Raw genomic sequence first — 27,519 nt, forward strand, 5'->3', positions numbered from 1 at the left:
TTAATGTGCATTTAAAAAGAATCCCATATAACCAAAGGGTCAGCAGTGCCATTATTTATTCAGAAAAAATCATTTAGAAATCATTTTGTATTTTCTATAAAATCCTCGTCTTTTAACAACTGCTATATGAATGATGTTTAAAACTTTGAATGGCCTCATCCCTGGTGACATCTCACCAGTGTCCACTTGAGATCTGTGGAATGACCCTGCATAGCTCTGTAACTGGACGAGCATGAACTGATATTAGATGCTCTGACTCATTTCCTTTTTTTTTTTTAATCTTTTCCTAATACAAAAATCTGTTTGCTGCAGCCTTAGATGTCAGGTATTTTTCTTTTTATTAATACTTCATATTGATCTGTCTTTCCCTGACTGATATTTTCCCATATATTGTTATCTATTGCCACATCTTTGGGCATCAAGTTTGATGAGCTTTCTTATTCATGTAAGTCTAACGTTTTTATGGTGGTCATTGCTCTTTCATGTCTTTCATTTGCTTCTATTTTTCTGTAGAGCATTTCATAATTTTGCTCAAGAAAGTGCTGCATAAATAAAGTAACTGTTAATACTCTTATTGGTTTGATATTTGTTTAAAGCAGCTCTTTCATTGCATGGCAGATCATCTACAGAACATTAATGGCAAATACTAATATTGGTTGTGACTAACACAACCAATGCTTCTGAAATCTGCATGCTATGCATGAAAAGGTAACTTCAGAATTATCCAATTCAAACTAAGAATATAGTCTAGATTCATTTATTTCCAAGGTTTCCAACTTGTGGCCTTCAAAGGTATTGCAACTCAGCCATCAACCATTTGCAAATCAATATTTTGGTGAAAGGAGTAATTATAAAAAATAAAAAAAAATAAATGGGAGAAATTAAATTAAGTAAAATTGTATTTCAAAACATTTAAACAGTTTAAAATCAAAACTCCCCCTTTCTTGGGAGGAGCTTTTACACTATCAGCCATAACATTAATACCACCTTACTAATATTGTCTAGGTTCCAATTTTGCCTCCAAAACAGCCTTGATCTTGCAAGACCAGGCCAGATCTCTGAAGGTATGCTGTGGTTTATGGACCAACGGGTTAGCAGCTGATCCTTCAAGTCCTGATCCTGTTAGATGTCAGGTGGAGCCCCAATGGATCAAACTTGTTTGTACTGGTTGGACTAAGATGTGGAGCCAAGTCAAACTGGTTGAACTGGTTGTTGTTTCTCAGATCAATCTCTATGCAGAGACAGTGATGACAGTTTTGTTGCAGTGAGGAAGGGAGCATTATCCTGCTGAAAGAGGCCACTGCTATTAGACAATACTGTTTCCAAGAAGGACTGGACTTGTCAAAGTAACATCCACTAATGGCAGGATCCAAGGTTTCCTAACAGAACTTTGTATTTCACTGTCACCTTCTTGTCTTCTTCCCATTACGAATCTGTATGCCATGTCTTCCTCAGGTAAGAGAAACCAATCCATCAGATCACTTTCTTTGGAAAAAAAAAAACAAAACAATTCAGTATTTTCTCTTGACTTTCCATTTCCATATCTGAGTTTCTTTTCTTTAATTTTTTCAATTTTTTGTCAGTGAGATGTACATTAACGTCTTGGAGTCCTTTGAGGTTTAACATGTTGCATGTTTGCTGTATTATCTGAGTGTCAATATTGCCAGTGTAAACATAATCAGAGGGAAACAGATTATTCCTAGAGTTTGACCTTCACTAACCTTCATGAGACAGATGACAGATGCCAAACCAAACAGTTTCACGCAATGTTTTAGCCATAAACAGCACCACACACAGCGTCCCAGTTCAGGATCTGACCCTTTAGAGGCTACATCTGAAGACCACCACAGCAGTGAGACCTGACTGTCCAAATTAATGTGTGTCCTTTTTCTGGACAACAAAGGCAAGTAAGTGGTAAATGTGGGCACAGCTTGTGAAAAAACTACAGCCTTTAAGGGATGAGGACAAGCCCCAAGACCAAGATAGAGGTCAAGGGGTTACAAAAGGCAAAAAATTGTATTATTAGGATGCATTCTGGAACTATTCTAATTCCTGAACACTATATGTTTCATGCACACTAGTGTTCTGACACCACGTTACCACATTAAAAGGCATGAATATTTTATGACCACCTATGACATGGGAAAATATCGTAATGCTACAGTGAACTGTAGTCAAGTATCTGTGAATGGTGGTTAAATTGTTTACGAAAGGCTTTTTTGACATGTTCACATTAATTCAGTCATAATCTGTAGGAACAGCTATTACACTTGGTGGAATAAAAGATTAAAAACACAAGTCGTCAGGATTTCTCATTCATCTCCTACTGCTGTGATATGACAGGTCTGGACAATGGTATGTTGATATAATTTAGACATAAGACATAAGACATAACAGCTATAAAGAATGTGTCTCACAGGAAAAGCCTTTATTTATCCTCATATTAAATATTAACATCCGTGGCTTTCATACGAGCAGCTGGATCTATGAACGGCTGTGGAATTAAAGACGGTAAAATAAGACTGTGCTGTGTGGCGTATGTGCAGAACAGCCTGCCATTTACGACAATTGCATGGTCTTCCTTACATGGGTGTCATCTTTGATGGCCAGCTCTTCTTGTAATCATATTTCATTAGGCCTGACTTGACTCAGTCTGCTGCAGGAACCTGTCTGGTTTTTCTTCAGACTGAACAAGCAAATATCACTCTACTATTCACCAACCCCAAATGGCTGTCCATGGCTGCCTGAATCAAATTCAAGTCACTAATTTCACCCCCCAAATAGTCTTATCTGTTCCACCTGCAGTTAAGGTATATACATCTCTTTCTCTTCTTGGGTATCCAAACAGATCATCAGGCAAGATGGACATAATGTCTCCAGTCCTGGGACCTTTAACGTACAGTAACGTAGATCCCCAGTTTATTCTTAACTAGAATAAGATTCAGCCAAGTACGTGAAATCAAGAAATCTTTATTTTCCCACACGGAGGATTTCTTGTGCAACACATAACACATCTGAACAGTCACCTGCTCCACCAACCCCATCTTGGAGGTGCCTTGTCCAAAAATTGCTGTTTTTTTTTCTAAAATAAAACCACACATTTTATTTGCCTGAATGTTGTGACCAGCCCATGACTCATCTGTATAGTAAACATGCAGTGTCATCAGTATCATGATGCCACACCTGTCAGAACTAACACTGATCTTTGATATGTGATAGAAAGACATTTGTGACAACAAAGTTTTGGTTACATAACTTCAGCTTCGACTGGCAATCCCCCCAGTCGCCCTGAAAGTCAGGGCCTAACACCTTCTTCATTTACGTTCTTCTCTCTCAAATAAATAGAAAAGTGCACATTAAAATAAGTTTTATTATATCAGCTTCCCTGTTTATTGCTTCACCTCATAAAGCATAAACAAGTATTTTGTTTGATATAAGTAGTAAACATTCATTGAAAGAGTAGACTGACCACATCTCTTTCACACTGACAAACTGTGTGCTTTTTATCAGAAGTCATAACTGTGAATTATGGAAATGTCCATATTGTCTATATGCCATCAGCTCAAACGCCGATGTGAAAAAGAAGCGTGATCAGGGTGTGAGGTTTCACCTCCAATCCTCACACACTGCTCAGGTCTTCCTGCAAGCAGCTCTATAGAAAATCCTTCTTATCCTTCCCATTTAATGATATGAATGTGCAGTTGCCATGGTTGCTGTTGTCACTAAGTTGTGGAGAGTGGCATTGTGTATTATGTGAAGCAGAGAGAGGAAATTGGAGAGGGAATCCTTTCATTATGTAATATTTGGCGTTAACACAGAGGATTAGTCACGCAGCTGTCCATCACAGCAGAACAATATGCACAGGAGCAGATTAACAACACACATATTTACACAAACAACACAACCTTCATGTTCACTTGTTGAGGTTGTCTATCTTCCCTCTGTTTCTGCAAAACGGTCTGTGCAGCTGAAAGCCCATTCACATTTATAAAAAGACTCACAAATTCACACACAAAGACAAACATACACGCGCACCACCTTTGAAGTGGACATGGTATTGTTGCCAGTTCTGGGTCATCTGTCCTCTCATTGATATGGTCAGACAGTTGGCAAGGACATGACAGATGATTAGAAAAGTTTAGAAAAGCCACCTACAACACTGTTCAACACGCCAAGTGATGAACACAATCCACAGTCCCCCTCATCCAATGAGCAGGAAGATGATGTGGACCACAATAATTCACCTGGATCAGAGAACACTGTGGCTTTCAGGAGGAGGCAGGCAGTATTCAGGGCTGGTATTCAATGGATTCCCCAGCACTGGCTAAGCAGCTCAGCATCCTTCTGATCACTATTGCTCCTGTCACTCCCTGGGGTGTTAAGCAGCAGGGCAACACAAGTAAAAAAAATAAATAAATAAACAAATGTTGTGCACATCAACATGCAACTGTGTGTACGAGCTGTCCAGAGGCATGGCCCCATCAAACCATTTGAGTGCCAGATTGAACCTTTAGACCCAATGATGACAACACACCCCACTCAAACTAAGGTGATGCCCTGAACAAGGAAACCCATTAGAGGCAGACACATGATGTAAGGGTCCAGGAAAATAAGTCTAAGCTCTAACCAACCAGGAGGATAGAAAGAGGGTGGATGTAGAAGAAGATGATGATCATACATGATCCTCCAGTATTTCCACCTTATACAAAAGGGCTAGTTACTACAGTATAGGAAACACTTTCCTATTCATTTGAATGAGAAGGTGTGTCCAAGCTTTTGGCCTGTACTGTAGTCAAACTAAGTCTTGGTGGCAGGGGTCTGTGAGCCAAGTGGTTTGGGTGTATCATGGGCACATATACCCTGAGCAAGCAAGTCCATGGCTAGACGCCTAGCCTAGACTTTTTTAGGATTCTCTCCATTTCTTTCCTCTCTTCAAAGTGAAATTATAAATCCCCCAAAACAAAAATCAGGCCTTTTTGACTGAACCAAGTTTGTGACTGTCTCTGTTCTTTTTGACCCCGCCTCCCCTCCCTTCCATTCATCACTGCAAATGAGAAACTGAAAGAGACAGAAGCAGAATGGCTGTTTAATGGCCAACTCTCCAACCAAGACCCATGCAGCAAATGATCTATGCTGATGAGTACACTAACAAAGGAGTATCAGAGCAAACAACAACAAAAAGCCGAACACGGTTATATAAGACCATCACTGGTGAGTAGCCCACATCCCTGGCAAACAGAGCAGTACTCATTTATAACGCAATGACATGGAAATAGAAACTCATAATTCTGCTTATTTGGATACATAAAGCATGTTGCACCCTGGGATGAGTAGATGGCAGAGTCAGAGTTTCAATCCATGCACCCAACCTGTCTTTTATCCTGGACCCCACTGGCCAGTAGATGACTTAGGGCCATGTAGCTCTTAATGATCTTAGTTCTTCCTATTTATCAGATTTGATTTTATCATATGAGCCCTCTAGAATCCTCCGATCCTGTGATAGCGGCCTTTTAATTATTCATAAATTTAGAATTATAACCCATGGAGAGGCATCCTTTTATTATTATGGTCCATGCCTTTGGAACAGCCTGCCTGAGGACCTGAGGGGAGCAGAGAGTGTTCATGTTTGTAAACACAAACTTGAGCCATATAGTTTTTTTTTTACCTTTTACTTATCTACTTATTTGTATATATATATATATATATTATTTTATTATATCCCTTTTGTCCCGTTTTATTCTATTTTATTTCTATCTTATTTTTTCAGCATTACATTGCAAACATTTCATTATTTTATCCTAAATTCTTAACCTTTCATTTACTTATATCTTCTATTTAGAGGTTTTGGTGTTTATTCTATTTTTATTATTATTATTATTACTATTGTTTTCTTTGATTCAATATCTATTTTAATTGTACCTCTGGTGTTTCCACACTACAAATTGAGAGTGATGATGACAGTGTTTCCTCAGTTCCAGTTTTTATTTAGAATTTAGTGAGTTTGGCCATTATGACCAAAGTGTGAGTATGTTTGTGTGTGGGGGCGGGGGGTTTACTTTTATAATGTGAAGCAGGGTTAGGTATAGGCACTTTGTGTTACTTTTTTGTATTTAAGGTGCTACATAATAAAGTTTGATTAATTGATTGATTGATTTGCTCTGCTTGACTCTAATTAGCATACCGATGGGCTTAGGGTTAGTCTTAATGCTATATCAGCATGCTAACATGCCCATAAATTGCCTTATTACCACACTAGCACAACAAATTTATTTCAATATTTCTATGTTATTTCTTTATTTCTGCTTCTTTAAATCAATAAGGGTGTTGTCATTCAAAGTATGTCATGGATCAACACTATTTGTTGATCGACATCAGACTTGATCAGCACAATAGTGGCTCTCTCAAGTCAGGGGATCATAAGATAACTGAAGCACGTAGCTGAACAAATCAAATCAAATCAAATCAGATTTATTTGTATCGCGCCAAATCATAACAAAGTTACATCAAGGCACTTTACATATAGAGCAGGTCTAGACCAAACTCTTTATAAAATGATTTAAAGAGACCCAACAGATCCCCCGATGAGCAAGCACTTGGTGACAGTGGCAAAGAAAAACTTCCTTTAAGATGCAGAAACCTTGAGCAGAACCAGGCTCGGGGGGGCGGCTATCTGCCTTGACTGCTTGGGTTGAGAGTGGGGGAGAGATAGGCATTGGAAGGGGGGGTATAGGCAGGAACATGTTGTTGCATGAAGTTCATGGAGTTGAGCTGTAATACAGAATTCATGCTATATGGGACCAGCAGGTGTTGCAGGAACATGGGATGGAGATGAGTCACCACCTGCAGGATGAGGACAGGGAGAGAGAGGAGAGGAACTGGGAGAGACAGAGACTTTGGCAGAACATGGTTAGTAAATGCAGTATAATTGCTTAGAACTGGGTGAAACTGTGTTTTTTAAGAAGGATGGTTCTTATCAGAGCATGCAAGGGGGGAGGAAGGGAGAGCAAGTGAGAGCAGGATGAAAAGAGGATCATCAAAGTCTTTTTGATTCCTCCTGCTGATGACATGGTCGTCTGGGCCATCTTGGTTCAGTTCTCGGCCTGGGGCCTTTCTGTGCGGAGTTTGCATGTTCTCCCGTGTCTGCGTGGGTTTCCTCCCACCGTCCAAAGACATCTAGTTTGAGTTAACTGGTGACTCTAAACTGTCCGTAGGTCTGAGTGTGGTGGTCTCTGTCTGTCTCTGTGTGTTGGCCCTGTGATGGACTGGTGACCTGTCCAGAGTGTACCCCACCCTCCCCCAGTATGAGCTGGGATTGGCTCTAGCATCCCCCATGACCTGTAAACGGATAAGGTGTAGAAGATGAATGAATGAATGATCCACAAAGAAAAGTCTGAGACATCTTAAGTTTTAAATAGTTTTTATTGCCAAAAATCTTTAGCCTTTATGAGATTCACACAAAATTTTCTATTCATGACGTGACAGCAGTTGAAGTGACTGAAAGCTGATTTTTACTAAAAAACTTTATATAGCATTATTATAAAATCAAAATTTTGTTCAGATTCCTGATGAAAAGCTGCCACTGATCTAAATTTGATGGATTACTTATTACTGCTGATTATTGCTCATTCTTTGAGAAAGTCATTCACCTATGTTGACATTTATGTTGTGCTAATGTGAAGTGATTAATGTAGGACAACTCTGTCTCAAGTTTAATGCACTGTGGTGTAAGGTAGTTCAGGTTCAGTTCTGGTTCTCCTAAAAAGGTATAGTGACGATGGACTGAGCTGGATAAAGTCATGTCCACAGTAAGGCACGTAATAGTGTAGTAACAAAATGCTCTTGGAGGGATCTGTTGGGTCTCTAATTTTAGAGAGTTTGGTCTAGACCTGCTCTACTTGTTAAGTGCCTTGATGTAACTGTTGTGGTTTGGCACTATGTAAATAAATTTGATTTGATTTGATTTGATAAATGTGGACACGACCTAATCCCCTTTCACAGCACACTGTAGTGTTTCACCATCATGAGGTGATCACGAGCCTGAATGCAGAAGCACCAGTTTGTAGGTGAAGCCCCTATCCTGAATCACTGCTGGTGTCATCACTTTTTACCAAACACACAAAAAAGATGCTGATAGAAATGTTGAACTCTAACAAGCTGAGCAGCCTTTTGCGAAACAACGTACAGCACAATGTAATGCATGGAAGAAGCTTCAGGAAAGTAATAAAGGCTTTTCAAAAAAGGCAAACAATATGAATGATGAATTACATTTTTATAAATATTCCTGTCGGTAATTCAGGGCTACATCCATCAAAGACAGACTAGCTGTTAGATTATATCACACATATAATAACACACAGTTGCAAAAGTCATCTGTCGCTTCAGGCTGAAAGTAGAAACTAAATAAATGAATAAATACTATTGCTTTAAATTTCCTGCAATATCACAAACATTAAATCAAATTTTAGATGTTCTGTCATGGATTAAATTTAATCACACATTATCAGACGATAATAATTATGTTAATTATTAGTTGTAGACTGGCTGGAGATTACAAGACATTTGTGTTGTGCTTTATATTTTCAAAGCTTAAGTTACTTTATTCAAGACACAGGTAGTCTATATCAAAGGAAGTGCATGCAGATAAAAATTTAATCTACTTTTCAAGTTGATGCTGTCTGGGCTAGAACAAGGCAAGTAAAGGCTGAGTGTGGATTAAGGAGGTCTGGAGAGGGAGGGAAGAATAAGCAAGGGGGTAAAGGAGTCATCAATGCGAGGCAGGGTCTACTTGAGAGTCTATTTGAAGGAGGCGCGGACCTGACGGTTCTTCAGAGGTTGAGGAGGTCTGTAGTTGTCCACCATGCAGCAGGGAGATTCTCCTTCTCCAGTGAAAAGGAGGCTGCGGAACATGGCCATCTGAAATGAGAAAAGACAATGAGGATGATGATTAAGTGCGGACTCAAAGCCAAACCCTTACTCTTGGTTCCCATGGTGGCTATTGGTCATCCTGGGCTGATCAAGTCTAAAAAGGGTTTTACAGGTTGGTTCATTATTTCAAGCCATCCACTTTGGCTTGCATTGCATTGAATACTAGATTACAGATGGAGAGAATAGCCCGATGGCACTTTTGAGTCAAAATAGTTTGATTCAAAAATGTCAAGGTAAGGTCAAAAGTTTTGACCATAGCTCAAATTATGACTTGGTCACCTGCAATTTATGGGCACAGTCCAAATCTAAAACAATGGGTCTGACTTCATATTGATGAGCTGACAGAGGCTCGAGAAAGATATTAATATATATATCTTATTATTATATCTTATTAATATATATATCTTACATATATCTTTTATTATCTTTTATTATATTATATATATATATTTTATTATAAAATATATATTTTATTATCTTTTCATTATCTAATAATATTAGATAATGGAAAAAATGAAACAGGCAACTCTGGAGGGACATTGCCTGCAGAGCCAACCAACAAGCAGCCAATAACACACTGCATCTCAGCTGAAAGGTACGGAGTCCCCAGGAGACAGTTGGTTGTATACAGAATCATTTCTCAATCCAAATGGGGCCAGACTGTGTGTCAGAACCAGAGTGATGTAGAGGTCCAAAGAACTCCTGTATCCTCAGCTGCTAGCAGGCCACACCCTTGCTACCTGGATTACAAAAGCCATTCACCTAACAGTTGAATTTAATGCAGTCAGCTGTTTCACTTGCTCACTTTATCTTCACTCCCGTCTGCCAGCATGGTTTATCTCTTATACACACAAGTGCAAACTAGTGCCACACTGGATTAAGATAAATAAGGAAACTGTCAGACTGTTAAAAAAAGCAAGGAACCAAGAGTGGCCTTCGTGTTTGTGCGTGTGTGTGTGTGTTATGCTGCATTGTGGCATACACAACAACTCCTCTGGGAGTCATTTGGACTTAAGCTAACCACTGAACATGGATTTCATTGCCTTCGGCAGACGCAGTCAGCTGTGCTCTGCTCTGCTCTGTAATCTTACGTTACTGTGTCACTTCCACATTACACATTGTAAGTATTCTATTATTATTAAAGTAGCTTATAATTGTACATCCAGGCCTAGTTTAAAGAAGGAAAACAGAGCATTAAAGCTCCAGAGGAGGGGGCCATCACCTGCTCTGTGTGGGCTTTATGGTCCTAAGACTGTAGTGTTCAGTGAAGATACACAGCCTGACACTGTAATCTAAATGAACACAAGGTGCTCAGCTCAGTCCCACCCACTGAACTTCCATATATATTTTCCTCTGACCTTCACGGTGTTCAGACCAATTTTCAGACCTCTTAAAACTCTTAGGGAGATGATGGTCAAATCAATATCTTAAGTCTGTAAAACAGTCAGCTCTTAATCTTGCAGTCACTGACTGTTTATTTGGATTTTGCTGACTCCCTGAATACAATGCACCTTTTACTTCCCATTTAAACTATTTAGCGCTTTGGTAAAAGTCTGACCAGGTCACATGACCAAAGTCCTGGAATGAAGCAGATAGCCCAACCCAGAGAGCAGCAGGTCAGCTGCCAAAAAAGTCTTTATTTAGAATGACCACAAATACACACAGGCTACTGTGTGCACATTTACACACACAGATACATGTAGTATACACACACACACACGTATATGACCTTGCTAACTATATTTATATTATATCTAGTGTGTAATCCATCTCTGGCTTTGTTTCAGTTGGCTTTATGTTTGGCTCTTGTAACAAAGTATAATTCTACATCTGTTTGTTCTTCATCTTGTTGTAAAGACCAGCTCCAGCAAATGTCGAAAAGAGACATCATTGAGCCTCATAGTCTGATTTTGTCTGCCTTTTGCTTGACTGTTGACCTGGCCCAAAAAACAGCTTTTTCGTGTGATAAAAAAGCAAAGTAATAGACAACACTAACTTGTGCAGGGCTGACACTGATTGGCTTCTTCAGGACGATCCAGGTGACACTCTCCAGCAGAGGGGGAGTTGTCAGAGATCCATCATAGGTCCAATAATCTAGACAGCCAGGAACAAGAGTACTTGGGTCGAAGTTGGCAAAATCAGCCTGCTTCCCCTGCATGAATCAGGAAAGACATGATATGATGGTTTCAAAGTGTGCAAGTGACTTTTAACAGACGAAACTGGAAGATAAATGTCTTTACTTTGGTCTTAATTGCATCCAAGGCATCCAACACCCTCTGTAGTCTGGGGTTGGCTGAGCCAATCTGGAGAAAACACATACATTACTTTTTTTTCTCTGTACATTCCCTTGTGGGGGTTAAACACATAACACATCAACCACATCCCTTCTCTGCAGTGGCGTGACACACTGAGGGTTTGTCAGTGAGGACTCACCTTCAGAAAGACCCCGACCACAGCAAGTCCATCAGGCTGGCTGGCTGCCTCTCCAAAGCTCAGGTATTTAGTGTTCCAGTGCACCAGGTGGAGCTAACAAAAGAAAGTGTAACTTTAAGGCTCCAGACAGAAGTTTGTGTCATCTGAAACTTAACACAAGCAATAATGTGGACAAATGAGAGCGATCACAGCCACCAAGATGATAAGGCTGTAACTGTGGTTTGCCAGGTCTGGGTTGTGTTCAGCAGTTTCATAGCCCAAAGTTTTTTCATGCAATTGAGATGGAGGAAATGGTCATGGTCTAGCAGGAACTGCCACTCGGGTCATTTTGATGCTGTCTTCATCAGTTAGGCCCAAAATAGAAGCAACAAAATTATGCAAATGTTATGACTGATGATCTGTGAATAAAACACATTTTTGTCTCCTGGTATCGATCTAATTGAACAAAATGCCAGTCAGGGTGCTATTTTATGTTACGTTGATACAATTGTACTTTTTACAACCAGTGAGCTTTCTATTCATTATTAATTCCTGATTTAAACGTCAAGTTTAACAAATTGTTTATGTGCCTGACCCAACTTACTTATAATGTGGTAATAATCATTGAGCACTGAATGTCATCAAGCTGGTGTTGAGGTGTTTGAGTCTATCACTACATTATCTCCTTTTCATTATTTTGTTTATTGATCTGAAAATTGGATCCAAAGAATGAACCAGACAGTCAGAGCACTTGCTAACTGTAGGGTGTAAAGCCCACTGACTTGAGCATCAGCACTCTCCCACTCCCCTGTCGTGATCAAAAATGCTGTGTGTGGATATCAAACAGAACCAGCATGAACAGATTTGTAACTTTTCCTTGTTACTCACAGGACAGGACGATGCCTCTGTTAAAAGCACACTTCTGGCATATCATCACCTGTAGCTAGTGTGTGCGTCCTGAATCCGTACCTCACAGGGGAACTTGATGCCATCGACAGTGTGCTCAGAGCCTCTCTCATCACTGGCTCCCCAATGGAAATGAAACTGTCTCAGACGGTAGGTTCCAGTGATAGGTCCTCTAGTGAGAGCTGAGAAGAACAACACAACAAAGTCTCAGGAAAACACACATTCACTGTCAACATCTCCTGGAAGAAAGTCCATGCTCCTTAGTAACCTGTCTTCAGTACTTCCATGTGTTCATAATCTTTTTCTTTATGTTTTCAACATGTCTGAGTGGATCTAATAAAAGGCATAATTGAGTTGTACATGTAGAACTCTGAAAATATAAGTCTCTGTTGCTTCTGTTTTAATTTTAGTCTGGTGAGACCACACACTTCATCAAATGGATGTCTGCGTATGCTCTCATCTGTTCTCAAGGTCTGTCCACACTAACCTTTTTATGGAAAGAATACGAGTGAAGCTAGTGTACATACAGGATTATACACCTTTCCTTCATAAAAATAATACATTAATTACTGTAATATTTACCGGATTCAACGTGAATTTTTTTTGCCCTGGAGATAAATGTTGAACTGGTGAGGTGGGGCAAATGTCCCACTCACCTCTGGATCATAAAACAAGGTCGATAAGCATTACGTCATCACATACTCTTATCTGCAGCAGTGCATACAGCAGGGGTGGAGGGTGGAGGATCAACCAGTACAGATAGATAAAGTTACAAAGAAATATGTAGATATTTCTGTGTAAATGTATCAATAACCTTTTCTGTTCTATTCTGTATTATATTAATAACATATATACATTATTGGACATTATTTTATATGATTATAATATAATATCATGCTTACTGGAACTGTCTGTGTCGTCGATAAAGTCCACCTGGAAGGAGTGTCCATTGTTGAGAATACCCTTGGTGTTGGCGGGGTCGTACTTAAGCATCAGAGGCTTCAGAGAGGGGTCGTACTGGGCCTCTCTGGGGACAATATTGATAGGAGACTGCCGGGGCCCATCAGCCACAGGGAAGTCCTGAACCCATTTATCAGGTCCTAGAAATACATGTTGAAATAATACATGTGTTTTTATTAATATCCCACTTTGTCTGAAGGACTTGCAGTCTGTGACTTATGAAGAAAATAATGATGCATTCACAGTAACATATTCAAATACCTGCTCAGTTTTACTTGCCAGCAGTCTGATGCAGCTAATGATAACTCACTCACAGTATACAACAAACCTGTAACCAGTAAACAAACGAGGAACATGGAGGAAAGTTTTTTACTGTGATGGAGTGAAGTAAATCATACATTTACAGTATGAAATGAAGAGACTGTCTGCCATAAACACTTTCAATTTTCCATACATTTAACTTAAGATGTTCGGATATCAGAAATGAACCAACAGAAATGAAAATTTTCAAGTTCTAAAATTCCAGAGAAATTCTTGATACTTGAATGTGTATTATAATGCCATATGTTTATGTACTGTGAGTTGTGTATGAGGTTAAACTGGGGTCCACTGTTGCAGAAGAACAGATCCAGTGTGGATTTTTCCCAAGTGGTGCTGTCATTAATGAAGCCATCAGTGGCTGACTGCAGAATCCTGTCTGAATGTCACCTGTTAACCAGAAACCTGACTCAAACCGGATCCTCACCGTTAGTTGGTCCGTATCCCCATCCGTGAGACATGGCTGCTGCTGCTGCTGCTGTAGACTGCCCTGAGAACACAGGAGGAAGATTAATCCCTGGCAGAGGAAGCTCTGCGGAGAGACTGCCGTGATGCCTTATATAGGTCCTCAGGCTGGTGGGCTGGGCCAGCCGGGCAATGAGCGTCCTCCTCTCCGTTGTGCCGTTATGTTTTTATACCTAGGGCTTTTCAGCTCCCAGAGCCTGATGCGCGCACATCATCCATCATATCCTCCCCAGCAGTGCCGCAGTCACAGCAGCCTGAGGTGGACATTTCCTTTCTCCCTGTCTCGCTCACTCGCAACAGTCTGCTGCTCGGCAGAGACTGCCTGGGGCTCTATGCAGGGCCGTAAAAAACCTCTGTGGGGTTAAAGGGCTCTAAACCTCCCTCCACCCAGCAGCTGGCTCTCAGCAAATTGTTAGACCTTTAGGCTATTACCTGTTAAATAAATGTATCACAACCAATCACATGATGGCCGAACCTTCTTTGAGTTAAGCTATCACAAGTCAGGCCCCATGATCTGGCACACACTTCCCCACATAGACTAATGTAATCAGCAAGACTTACTCTGCCCAGTGACGTTTCCTGCAGTGTCCGTGTTAACACATCAACATTTAAAAATGTGTTTTATATAAGCCTCTGAGTCATTCACTTTAAAATATTTCCTTTAGTAGCCCCTCATCCGCTTCACTGTTTCCATGGTAACAGAACAGCAACTGCTAGCAGGTCACATCATGTTAATCCTAGACAATACATTGCACTATTATGTTTTCATCTGAAACTCACGTCTTTAGCACCATTTTCAACACCCACTCACATCTGTCACTGCTGAGCCAGTTTTGGTTAGGAAACTCCCGTTAGATTTTACTTTTGAGGTCTTATATTAGTCATTACGGTCAGTCAGTATTCTACTCCCAAATACACAGCACAGACACAGACCTCCTGACATCATGGTGCATTTGTTTTTTTTTTAAACCACAGATTGTTTTAACTGGGCATTTGGAGTGTGTTGGGATATCTGGGACAAAATTTAGATGGGGGCAGCATAGTGGTGAGCACTATTTCCCCACAACAACAAGGTCTTGGGTTCGGTTCCCGGACTAGGGGGCCTTTCTTTGTTTGTATGTTCTCCCCGTGCTTGCATGGGTTTTCTTCAGGTACTCCAGTTTCCTCCCACCATCCAGACATGCATGTTTGGCTTAACTGGTGACTCTAAAGTGTCCGTAGGTCTGAGTATGAGTGTAAGTGGTTGTTCGTCTATGTCTGCCTCTGTGTGTTGGCCTTCAATGGACTGGTGTATTCCACCCTCCACAATGTGAGTTGGGATTGGCTCCAACACCCCCCGTGACCTGAAACAGATAAGTGGTAGAAGATGAATGAATGAATGAATGAATGAATGAAGTTAGGTTGAAGGGTCTTCAGCATTGACTTGACTTTACAGACCAAGAGTCCATGACAGGATTTAATGAGTGTGTGGTTCACATTTAGTACACAAATTCTTACTTATTAACATAGACTCCAGGTTGCTCTAATTTCACCCCTTCTTGGAAAGTTTAGTATTGATTTTAAAATCATTCCACTAACTATACAGTGCTGCAGAGTTGTTTTACCAGTGAGTTGTTTGTAACCCTCACAGGTTCATGGATCATTGTTTATCATTCAGTTATTCATTTCTTATTATAATTCATTTTTCTCACTCTATTGCTTACATTAGTAGACATGTTTTATTTCTTCATTTAATTATATTTACTTATTTTTATTTATTTATTTATATTTCTGTCATGTTGTGACTTTCTGACTTGTGTCTGTTTCATAGTTTGTCTTCATATATCAGTCTGAAATCAAATCAAAGCAAATTTATTTATATAGCACAGAATCATAACATACATAGAAAGCAAGTCAGAACCAAACCAATCAAACTAGACTTTTATAAATAGGCCCAACAAGTCCCTTCATGAGCAAGTGACAGCAAAGGGAAAAAACCTCCTCCAAGAACAGAAACCTCAGAGAGAACCAGGCTCAGTTTTTGACCATGCCACTGTGGATAATCTTGTGAACCCTTTTTCTATTTTTACAATAAAAGTTTCATCTTGAACAGAAGTTACTGCCTCAGAAGATTCTTGTGTGTCAAACTTAACGGCAAGGGGACTGGTTAATAGTGGTTAATAAATGAAATAGGCTACTGGATGGATAAAAATTGCTGCTATGCTACAAGTTGTTTTAATTTTGATAAAGTTTTCATGTTTAACTCCTCTTTTGTTTATTCATTCATTAACTTATCTTCTACCACTTATCCGTTTCTGGGTCGTTGTGGGTGCTGGAGCCAATTCCAGTTCACATTGGGTGAGGGTGGGCTACACTCTTGACAGGGTGTAGGCAGGAACATCTGTTTACTTCTGTTTTAATTGATTTACTAAATTTAGGTGGTGTGATGGGAAAATTATGACCTTGACTACTCTCCATACTCTATCCAACTTTGCCTCCTTCCCTGTGTGTGTCTGTCTCCCTCTCACCCTCTCAACCAAACCTGTTGAGTCAGATGGCTATCCCCCCGAGCCTGGTTCTGCCTGAGGTTTCTGCCTCTTAAAGGAAGTTTTTCTTGCCACTGTCGCCAAGATCTAGCTCATCTGGGATCTGTTGGGTTTCTGTTGAGTTTGGTCTAGACCTACTCTATAAGTAAAGTGCCTTGATGCAACTTTGTTATGATTTGGCGCTATACAAATAAATCTGATTTAATTTGATGTGAATTGATTTGACTGTTCAAGGTAGTTAGGTCTCAGCAAGACAGACAGTGTCTAAGACTGCAGCCGTGCCTCCAGGTCTCCACTCTGGAATACCATGGTGCCAAACTCAAAACAATTCTGGCAGATTTCTAGATGTGAGAGCAGCACCACCATCTCTCCTAATCATACCAGGTCCTAAGTGAATAATTTTGAATTATCTTTTTGTGTCTGTCACAAATATAATATTCTGGGTCAGCACTCACCCTGCTGCACACTCAATACATGAGTGATCTGCTGCCATCTTGTGTCTTTGGGTGATACTTTTTATTCAACAGTACACAGTACTCAGACATTGATCATGCATGTACAGCAACTCAACCGCAATGACTGCTTGTCTCAGATCTGTATGACTGATTGACAGTTTGCTCAGGAGGAGTTTGTCATTGAAAAACTAAATCAGCCACGTGAATATGCTGCAAAAGTTTGAAGTTATAAGAGAACCATGTATCTTAACCTCCTTTTTTACCAGAAGACAACTGAAGACTGAAAAATGGAAGAAAAATGAAGTACTACAATAAAACTGACTTGCTTTTTCCAGAACGTTCACCCACTGCAGTGTTCCTTTGTAACAGTTAGGTGGGTCTGCATTCTGAATTGTTGTCTTTCGTTAGAGTTGATATGTCCTCCCTGATATGTCAAGTCAGTTCTAGAGTTTGGTCTACACCTGCTCTATGTGTAAAGTGTCTTGACTGTGTTTGTTGTGATTTGGCGCAATATAAAATAATTTGATTTGATTTGGAGTTTCTCGTGTCGTCTTCTGTACCACTACCTTTGAGTTCTGTGTTCAAAGAAATTATGCTTCTGCTAGTGTATTCACTGATGTGGTGTTCACTGCAGCTGTCGTCTGTGATGCAATAGTGTTAAATATTCCGCTGGGATGGCAGCCCCTGTCTTAAGCCAGTACCAGCAGAGCCACCTCAGACTAATATTCAGAAAAGACTGAAAATCTTGGACTTTTTTTTGGTCTTCTCCTTGATTGCTCTAATCCACCTGCCTTTTCTATTCTACACTCACTTTCCACAAAGAAGCAATGACTCATTCTTCAGACTCATGGTTCAGTTCTTTTCTATTTGCTGCATGTATTTAGTTAGCTTCAGTACGGTCAAAACTTTCTCTGAGTCACACTAAGGTTACTAACTTTTATTTCATAGAGTTTCTGGTACGGAGGCTGCAGCTGCTGGTTGCCAAGACAACCAGGACAGACATGAACAAAAGAAATGCTACTGCAGAGCTGTTGAAATTAGAAAATGTTAAAGTAACCATCTCTTTCTCAAATCTTAGTTTTCACCCATCACCTATGGCATAATGACCACTGATCCATCAAGGTATGGACTCCTAAAGACAAATGAAAGTTAGCTATAGTCTCTGGACCAACACATTAATAGCAGATCCTTTAGGTCCTGGAAGTTGTGTAGTGGAGCCTCTGAGAATCTAATTTGTTTGTGCAGCACTTCCCGGGGTCTCTCAGCAAAACACTGTTGAAAGTATCACACTGCCTACAGCAACTTTTCCTGATGCCTCATCTTCCCCAGATAAGACCAGGCCATTCACCTGGTGTAAAGAAAACCTGATCCATCAGACCAGATCACCACCTTTTATTGCTCTGTGGTCCAGTTCTGTTGCTCACATGTCCATTGTATGAGCTATTAGTGATGAACAAGACAGGTCTGTAACTACATAACCCCATACACAACAACTTGTGATGTTCTGTGTGTTTTGACACCTTTCTGTCAAAACCAGCATGAACTTCTTCAGTCGGTTGAGCTGCACTAGCACTTCTGTTGGATCAGACCACACAGTATAGCCTTCACTCCCTGCAGCTTTTCAGAAGCTTTTCATGGTCTCTTGTTCAGGGTTTTGCTTCCTTGGACCACTGTGTGTGTGTGTGTGTGTGTTTGTGTTTGTGTTCCTCTATTGCCCTTTGGACAATTCCAGAAAATAAACAGTGTCTGTCTAATCCTGATCCAGGTTTAGTTCATTAGGATCACATTCATGAATGAACTTCACTGGTTTATACAATATATATAGTACAATCGGGGAATAAAAATCTCTTGTTAGTCTATAAACAAATAAATCTATGGTCGCATGACTTCACTTTCATGAGTTCTTCACCTTTTAGTATGATTCAGCTCAGGCACACTTACTAACAGAAAAAAACATGTAAAGGGGGACTGGAGAGTCAGTCAGTTTTAATGTTCAACTTGATAATGTTTAATGTCCCCAACAACCCTTGTTACTTTTGTTACTACTCTGACAGGCAAAGGAAGCAAAAACCCAATAAATAAACAAATTTATAAATAAATGTCTTTCAGTTACTGGTCTGTTACCCCTCCTTCCCTGACCCACTCCAGTGACTCAACTAGGGCCTGGGAATGGCCCATGATATGACTGTATGTAATGCTGTTTTTACTTTCCTCTCTTTCTTTTTCTCCCTTATACTCTCCTTTTATTCTAATCTCACTCCCCTTCTCCTTTGGCTAACACTTACACATGCAACCCACTCCCCATATTTGTATACTTAGAGTCGCATGTGTTTTATTTTTATCCCTTTTCTTGCACTTCAATTTATGTTCAACACTTTCTCTGCACTGAATTAGAAGTAAAAAAAAAAGAGACTTTTGTCAGCAATAGGTGGTGAGTCTTGAAGAATCAGGACTGGAATATTGGAAATTTTATATTGTAGAATTACTCGCTTGGTGAATAAAGCTGAAAATGTTTTGAGTTGTGTGAACAAATTTCCAGATTTCTCAACAGCTTGTCAGTGTAAATATCAGGTAAGCTACCAGTGTTTGAAACAGATAGTAGGCTCCACTGATAACTTGTCATTCAAAATTGGATAGAGAGTGTGAGGAAAACAGATTGGGGATTTGTTATAGTGGCTCATGTTATTACCGGTATATAGCAGGTGATGTGGTGTCATATCTAAACCAACTGCTTAGGGTTTTTCTTCCAGTTTTCACTGACAACACCAAAATGGGCGATCTCCAATTGAAATCAACCACTTTAGCCCATAAGAGCCTGCTTAGCTCCTATTAACTCAAATGTAGCTACACCCAAAATGTAAGAGTAATAGCCAACAGGCTGTGGAAAACAGCAAGCCTACTCGTGAAAACAGTTTGTGAATGTTTGGCATACAAATCAAATCAAATCAGATTTATTTATACGTGCTGTGGAGGTATTGCAATTGCTATGTCAGACAAAATTGATGCCAGTAGGAAGAAGGGAGAGAGCGGGTGAGCACATGGGCTATGTTTTCAAGTCCTGAAGGCATCTGTATCAGCTGACAACACTCCCATGTGGACAAATTGCCTGCTAAAGCTGGGAAGGAGAGCCTTCAAGGCAGTGGGAGGGGTATGACACAATTTTAACTTGATGTGGAGAAATGAGCCACTGAGCTGCTACTCCAGCAGTTGTATAGTTAGACCCTGAGACCAATACAAAATAGGTCAACCTAACTAAACATGTTGAGTTGAACTGTGGGCCACGCCCCTTCCACCCTGAGTGCACCAGGTGAGGGCAATATGCTAATCATCTGGCCTCAGAGCCACACACTCACAGAATCACTGCAGAGCAGCAGTGGAAGCAAACAGAATGAGAAGTGACTGAAACATCAATACTGTTTTGTGCAGAACCAAGCTTATTTCAAGCAAGGAAGAAGTAGCCAGTCTCAGTTGTAACTGGGCGTTATTGGTAGCACATTGTTTGTAGGTCGTTAAAATCATGAGATTCCATTTTTAAAATGGAATCTCATGATTTTATTTACCTTATTGGAAGTTGGATATCACTCACTCATCTTCATCTGCTTTATCCATATCCAGGTTGGTTGCTGGAGCCAATCCCAGCACACACTGGGTGAGGGGCAGGGTCACCCTGGACAGGTCACCACTCCATTGCAGGGCCAACACACAGAGACAGACAGAGACCAACAACCACTCACATTCACACCTACCGTCAATTAACCTATACATACATGTCTTTGAGCGGTGGGAGGAGACCCACACAGACATGGAGGGAACATGCAAACCAAACCCACAACCTTCTTATTGTGGGGCGACAGCACTAACCACTACGCCCTGGAAGTTGGATATGTACTAGCTACTTATTTACAAGGTTCACTTCTGGAAATTAAAAAAATTACGTAATTAAGTCTTGTATGTGTTTGACTGCATGTTTTTATCTTTCTTTTCATTGTCTTCAGTGGTATTTGTATTTGTGTTAAAAGTTTTTCACCTGGTTAATTGATTCAACATTACTTTGAACATCTAAAACAAAAGAAGGCACCACACCCGGTGTCCGTTGCACCTGGGTCTTGCTTTAGCATCTCATGTTGAATGCCATCAGATTGCTTGATTGATAATCCTCTAGTCTAAGGGTTGATTTGTCATAGCTGATGCAGCTGATGAAGTCCTGTCTCTTCATTTGCACAAAACACACCCAGGCACGGATGATAGTCGCGTTTTTTTCCTGTGAAACCTGTGTACTCAGTGTCCTGACAGGCTGGAGTTTGTGCAACCGCCACAAAGACAATCATTTACCATTATAATGAATAATGACTGCAATACAACACTACTGAAAAGCCACCAGTATAACATGACCGCTCGGACTGATAACTACCTACGCCCACACTGAGTGATGGCAGAGCTGAGGATATAGCTCCGTCTGCCTACGTCATATGATGTGGTGTTGAAAAAAGGAATGCTTTCAGAGGCCTAGCTCAAAACTTTCACTTTTGGGCTATATTTGCGCTCTCATGTCTTTAAAAAAGTTTTAAACCTCCATGAACTTTTCAAATGGTATTTTTTAGACAGGATTATATATAAATTAAAAAAAAAAAAACAAAAACAAAAAACCTGCAATCTGCCCTTTAAGAGCTTTATATGTTAACAGACTGATTAGATGGTTAGCATTTCTCTGAGTACAATAACTTCAGTTTTGGCTGAATTTAGAAGTAGCAAGTTGCAGGTCATCCAGACTTTTCTGCCTTCAGTCTGACTATCTGACAAACTTCATTTGGCTTCATTGATAAATACAGCTGAGTGTTGTCTGTATCACAGTGAAAGTTGTTGCTGTGCTTCCTGGTAAGATTGCCTAAAGGATGAAGAGGATGAAGAGAGTGTGTTTGGTTATCAGCTATAATTCCTAATATTCAGGGATATTTAGAAATTACAAAATGAAAAATTATTAAATTCAATTAATAATGTGGCGCACCAACCAGAAATTGGGAGCAATAACCAAACTGTAAATGTTGCCTCATAAAAAGTTCAATTAGAGGAGCCAATATCTGAAATATCAGCCCCACTAGGTGAACGGTGAAAGTGTGAAATACGACCTCTGACTCTCTCAACCAGCCCCACCTATCACAAGAAAACATGCACAATAATGACAAGAAGACTTCACTTTAAAGCTACAAATAGCATTTATTAATGTCCAAAATAATTAACAAAGCCAACAATTGTTTCAATTAATAAGTACTATAATATCAACTAATGCTAAGTAAAACACACAACAAAACAAAACAGGTATTATATAGCATGTGCATGTGTGTGTCAAGATGGCCAGCCTGAATCATGTGACGAGTCAAGAAAAAAAAAAAAAGTGCCATTTTTTCCCCCTAACTTCTGTCTTCAAAATAAAAAAAGAGAATAATTTATATTCTCAAATAAAGTTCTTAAGTATTTTCTCAGCTTTCTTCTGAAGAAAAAAATTAAGAAGAAATGGTATTCTTGAAAACAAAATTCTCAAATTTGTTCTAGATTTTTTTTCTCAGGTTTAAGACAACCTTTCTTAAAATTCCTACAGTGAAAAGGTGAGCCTCTAATGTAACTAATCTCATCCAGTCGAGATTAATACTGTAAGACTGGGTATGGGGACTACTATGATGTGGGTTTGTTACTTTGTTTCTGTTGAGGGAGGTGTCCACTGGATGGGTATTTGCTGATGGGTTGTTCTGGGGCAGGTGGGGTGATGGAGTAAGTTGTGGGTAAGTCCCGACATTTCTTGACAGTTGAAAAAGTTGGAGACCCAACCGGCAAGGAAATAAATCTGGGCTCTGTTGAGCTAGCAAACTGCGACATTGCCTCCTCCTCGTCCTTCCTCCATCCACCTAATTACCACACAATGCTACATCAACTTCGTGAACTTAAGGAAAGCTTTGTACTGTGACATCTGACCCTGTGGCTGTCCATCTAGACCCCCAACCCCTCTTTGAGTGTTTGTGGGTGTAGAGCAGGGAGCAGGCCTGATTGCCTGAGTGGAGACTGGTGCACAGGAGCAGAACCCACCCTTGTTAATGAGGAACCACTTGAGTTTGTGGAAGATTTCACCAATCTGGGTAGGTACAGCCTTCAAACGAAGACGCTCCTACATAACAGCAATGCAATGTCTGTTCTGCTCTACAGTTCAGAGAGCTGGCGAGTTGTCAAAACAGACATGAGGCGAATGGAAGTGTTCCAAAATGGATGCCACTGAATATGCCAGATCTTTTGGCCTTATCAGATCTCATATATTGAACTGTACATGAAAATGGGAAACCGGAGCATCACCAAGGAGATTATACACAGATGCCTGAGATGGCGAGGACATGTGTTGGGGATGGAGCAGGACTGCATCACAAAAGCCGCCTTGAAATGGACACCACCAGGCAAAAGAAAACCTGGGAGGCCCAAACCACCTGGCACAAAACTGTCACCCAAGGTCCAACATGTTCCAGGGACTGAATGCGATGGAGAGTGCTCATTGAAGCCTTACATCCAACATTGTTTTAGCAATCTTACACACCGACTCCACATTAATCTTTGTGACCTCCGACTAGTGAAGTAGGATGTCAGTACTGCTGATGTGAATAACAACATTTGCATATTTATGTTTCCCCTCAAACAGTAGTTTCAGATAAGACTGGATGTCGCCTGCTCGGGCCCCCGGGATACACTTAACTATTGCTAACTTCACGTTCCTCAGAATTGAATTGCCAATCACTGTCGGTTCAGTTGGTTTTTCAGTGGGTGTGTCACTGAGTGGGGAGAACCTGTTTGAAACCTGTTTTATGGTGAGCCAGGGGCTGCTGCCTGCGACTATGCCTCTTGTCTCGGACAGTCACCCAGCTGCCCTGACTAGATCCTGGCTGCTCGGGAGCTGCTTGGGAGGGGGAAACTCTCGGCTGCCATAGGAGCTGCTCTAGGTTGGCCTGCACCAGCAACAGGGGGGCGGATAGCCACACTAGCATAAGATGCGCTAGCTAAGGTGCGGAGCCGCGACTCTAACTCACTAATTCTCAGAGTAACTAGACCTGTAGCATACAGGGCAGGAGAGAAGGAGGAAGAGAGAGTGGAGAGAGAGAGCTAGATGGCATTGCTCATCGTTTAGTTAGATGAGCAAACTCAAATGATATTAATAATCATCAACAATATACAAATGGTGGACAGTTCATGCAAAACCATGGTCAAGTCCAATATAGAGGACCAGTAAAGTCGGGCTTGTGGATGAACTGGCTCAGGCAAAGCAGCAGTCTGGCACTTCCTCTTCCTCACCAGGGCTAAATGGAGAGGGTCGGCAGGTAAAAAACAGAATTTTATAAAAATCTGAATAATCATCAACATTGATAAATCCGTAGTTGGCTTCAAATTAGTAGACAGCAGTGACTTAGACCTGTGCTGAATACTTGCACTTTTACTCAGCACTGTATTCTTGAAAAAACTGAATCTAAAGGTCCGCACGCAACAAACATTGATTATGACTGGAAATGGCCTTTAAAGAAAAATCCTCCAAAAGTGCACGTACCAGAACAATTTGTATGGAGTTAGTACTTTGAACTAACTGCAATAGAAATGTCACTGACATTAGTGGAATAAGAGTCAGTGCTAACTTGTAAACATAGCAGCACTTTCAAATTTACAAATTGCTAGCTCTGTAGAAGCTGAACATTGTGTAGCACAACATGTAAACTGCGACTACACTCTCATTGTCAAGCTAGACGTTTGCTCACACATTTCCAACAAGATCTATGAAAAGGTCAAATTGCTGACTTTAAATAAAAATAAATAAATGTCATATTACAGAGTGGTGATATGTCCATAAACATGTGTTTCCATCCTTTCTTAACTTACTGAGCCACTAAATTAGTTCAATAATTATCTTAAAGTAAAAATTCTCCATAAGTGCATGTGCAAAAACGTAAATCATAGAAGTGCAATTTGTACAGAGTAAAAACATTTGTACTTCGAACATTGAACTAACAACAACTGAAATGTCACTGACATTCATGGGACAGAGTCCAAATCAGCACCAACTTACAAACTTAGCATATTAAAATGTGCAATTCTCAAGCTCTGTAGAAGCTGGACAAAAGTCTGCACTGCAACGCCAGTCTCATTTCAAGCCAGAGGTTTTCTCTTGAGGGAATGGACTTCGTTTGACAGTTTTGAATCATCCTTACTTCAGCTGTCTGGGCTAGTCGAGATTCAGTGCGGTCATTCAGTAGGTCAAACCAAGGAGGACAGAGCAAGCCCTCGCAATATCTCCAAGTCCTGTGATGACTTCCTCGCCCTTTATGACAATTCCAATGTTTCTTGGGCTGTTGCTAATAGAAGCTCCATGCTTTGGGGTCACAATAATTGCCATTACGAGCTGTTCAAGTTCCTCCGAGTTCTCAGTGTCCTGCAACATGAAATTGTAAGTGTCTTAGTATAAAAATGCCAGAAATATATTGCAAGCATATGGCTTTACTAGACAATACATTCATTATTTTTTTCATAGCTTATAAATCTATTTTATCAAATTTTATTTTCTCGCAGGCCTTGGTCTCAAATTGATCTTTGTTTTCTTCTGTATTTTGATGTTTTTATATTGAACAATTGTTCTTCCATTGTAATGGGGGCTTTATGCTGTTCTACTATTATATCCCTTTCTATTTACAGTATCTTGTGGAAGAATATTTTTCATCCCTCTAGCTGAGTTCAGAGATTTGGAGAATCTATGACAAGGAGCACTGATGCTATTAAAAAACAAACATCACAGATCTATTTGACAACAGCACCTACCTGAGGAATTAAGGAAATGCGGTCCTTGAAATAAGTTAATGCAAATTAAGTTCACTTACGTTGAATTCTTTGATGAGATGTCCCCCTTGTTCTCCAAGGTATTCTAAAAGACACTGAAGAACAACCTCTCTGGTCCTCTCAACCGAAGAGTGCACTGAGTCCTGGGGAGGAATTAACAACTGATAAATCAATCAGCAAAAAAAAAAAAAACAAAACAAAAACAAACAACAAACAACAAAAATAAATAAATAAATCATATCATTTGGAAATCTTATGGAATAAAGCTACTATTGTACTTTGTACTGCAGCTAAGTATTGTACCTCCAGCAGTTGCATTATGATCTCTAGTCTTCTTCCACGTGCTCCACCTTTGGTACGAAATAGTGTCAGTAGCTTGGGAGTGTGATGGTCTAACGCAGACATAAATTAAGGCTCCAGATGTACAGTAGTTGTTCTTTGAAATTCTGCATTTAACTGAAACACAAAGGCAACAAAAGAGACAATGGTATCACATCAGGTCTTAGCCTCTTAAACTTCTTTCATATAAATTTTCTAACATTCAAATCTTTTTGCCACTGTCAGACTACTTGAAGTCTCTCTCCACAATATTTGCATATTTATACATTCTGGAATTTTTAATGAGGGTGAGTTAGTAGATGTAATTTTAAGGATTTTATTGACATAACTGAAACTTTCTTGTGGAAAGGTCATGTTAGACAAATATTATTCAAAGAGTGTTTTTATACATCTTAAAGTCAATTTGACAAAATTATTTGGAAGCAATCCCTTACAGGGTCATCGTTTTCACATTTTCATTATCTCTTAACAGGAATTACAAATTACAACTCAATCATAATTTAGAAAAGGCACCCAATTTCCAATTTCAAAAGTCCTTTCTCGAACACCAATATAAACATCAATGCCAACATAATAACATGATTTTAATATATAATTAATATGATTGCCAGTCTAAAACGTTCATGGACTGATTTTACAGGTGTTGTCTGTCTGTCTGTCTGTATGACTGTCAAGCAACAATAACATGATCCACAGAAAATGTGCACCCAGCAAACATATGATTTTAAATCGTAAAAGTCCAGAAAACTATGTTTTAAAATCTTTTTAAAAGAATAAATGTCTGCTCTGTTGAGACACTTGGGGGGGGGGGGGCTTGTTAACCAGCTCCGACGATCAAACTAAACACCGGCGCTAATCAGATATGATTTTTTTATTTTTTTTTTTAGAAACTAAAATGAAAACGTCTGTGCCAGGTTAAGCCTCCCCAGCTGCTAACGTTAGCTAAGTGCTGTGGACCGGACATTACCACACTGAAATGAACAGATTTAAGCATGAAAAGAAATAAAATTGCGACTCTAAAACGCGACACTGCTAATAAACTTACATCATGTGTGTTTAGGTAAGTTGTCTTCACATCTGCAAGATGCAACAAAACGGCGAAACAAGAGAACTTATCAGGAAGTAACAGGGAAATAAGGGAAGACAAGCGCCACACCGGAAGTAAAGTTAACGGAAGTGCGTCAAGTGCTGGCAGAAATATAAGATGCTCTTCTAGCAACAACCCCCAATATATCTGTTTATGTTAACGTGTCAAATCTTAATATTCAACACAATGTACCTATTTACGCAATTTTATAAAAACATATGAGTATATATCAACACGCAAGGGACGTAGCAACCATAATAGCGGAATGCTAAGCCGC

General features: G+C 39.9%; 1 protein-coding gene and 1 long non-coding RNA gene across 4 annotated transcripts; both read right to left on the reverse strand.

The window, feature by feature from the left end:
* Positions 1–7,400: 7,400 nt before the first annotated feature.
* Positions 7,401–14,178, reverse strand: LOC115057814 (carbonic anhydrase). 3 transcript variants are annotated; one of them, XM_029525029.1, is made up of 9 exons: positions 14,160–14,178; positions 13,949–14,011; positions 13,465–13,531; positions 13,146–13,343; positions 12,307–12,425; positions 11,359–11,451; positions 11,166–11,228; positions 10,922–11,077; positions 7,401–8,913 (listed from the first exon to the last, which is right to left on the reverse strand). In XM_029525029.1, exons 4-9 carry the CDS (start codon positions 13,234–13,236, stop codon positions 8,794–8,796), a joined length of 642 nt encoding a protein of 213 aa, XP_029380889.1. In that variant the 5' UTR covers positions 13,237–13,343; positions 13,465–13,531; positions 13,949–14,011; positions 14,160–14,178; the 3' UTR covers positions 7,401–8,793. The 3 variants fall into 3 exon arrangements, with proteins under 3 accessions (XP_029380889.1, XP_029380887.1, XP_029380888.1); XM_029525027.1 differs by lacking the exon at positions 13,465–13,531; XM_029525028.1 differs by lacking the exon at positions 14,160–14,178 and having other exon boundaries at positions 13,949–14,043.
* An 8,129-nt stretch (positions 14,179–22,307) lies between these two features.
* On the reverse strand, positions 22,308–27,317 carry LOC115058009 (uncharacterized). The gene is made up of 4 exons (XR_003842007.1): positions 27,201–27,317; positions 26,120–26,272; positions 25,858–25,959; positions 22,308–25,415 (listed from the first exon to the last, which is right to left on the reverse strand). It is a non-coding gene; the product is annotated as an uncharacterized LOC115058009 (long non-coding RNA).
* Between the last annotated feature and the right edge of the window lie 202 nt (positions 27,318–27,519).

Source organism: Echeneis naucrates, chromosome 17 (assembly GCF_900963305.1).
Source record: "Echeneis naucrates chromosome 17, fEcheNa1.1, whole genome shotgun sequence".
NCBI lineage: Eukaryota > Metazoa > Chordata > Actinopteri > Carangiformes > Echeneidae > Echeneis > Echeneis naucrates.

Excerpts from the sequence above, each read along its gene's own strand:
- LOC115057814 (XM_029525027.1), bottom strand. The coding sequence starts at position 13,982 with ATGTCTCACGGATGGGGATACGGACCAACTAACG. Across the intron at positions 13,344-13,948 it reads GGGATACGGACCAACTAACG|GACCTGATAAATGGGTTCAG; the intron begins GTGAGGATCCGG and ends ATGTATTTCTAG. Across the intron at positions 11,078-11,165 it reads TGGATGCAATTAAGACCAAA|GGGAAGCAGGCTGATTTTGC; the intron begins GTAAAGACATTT and ends TGATTCATGCAG.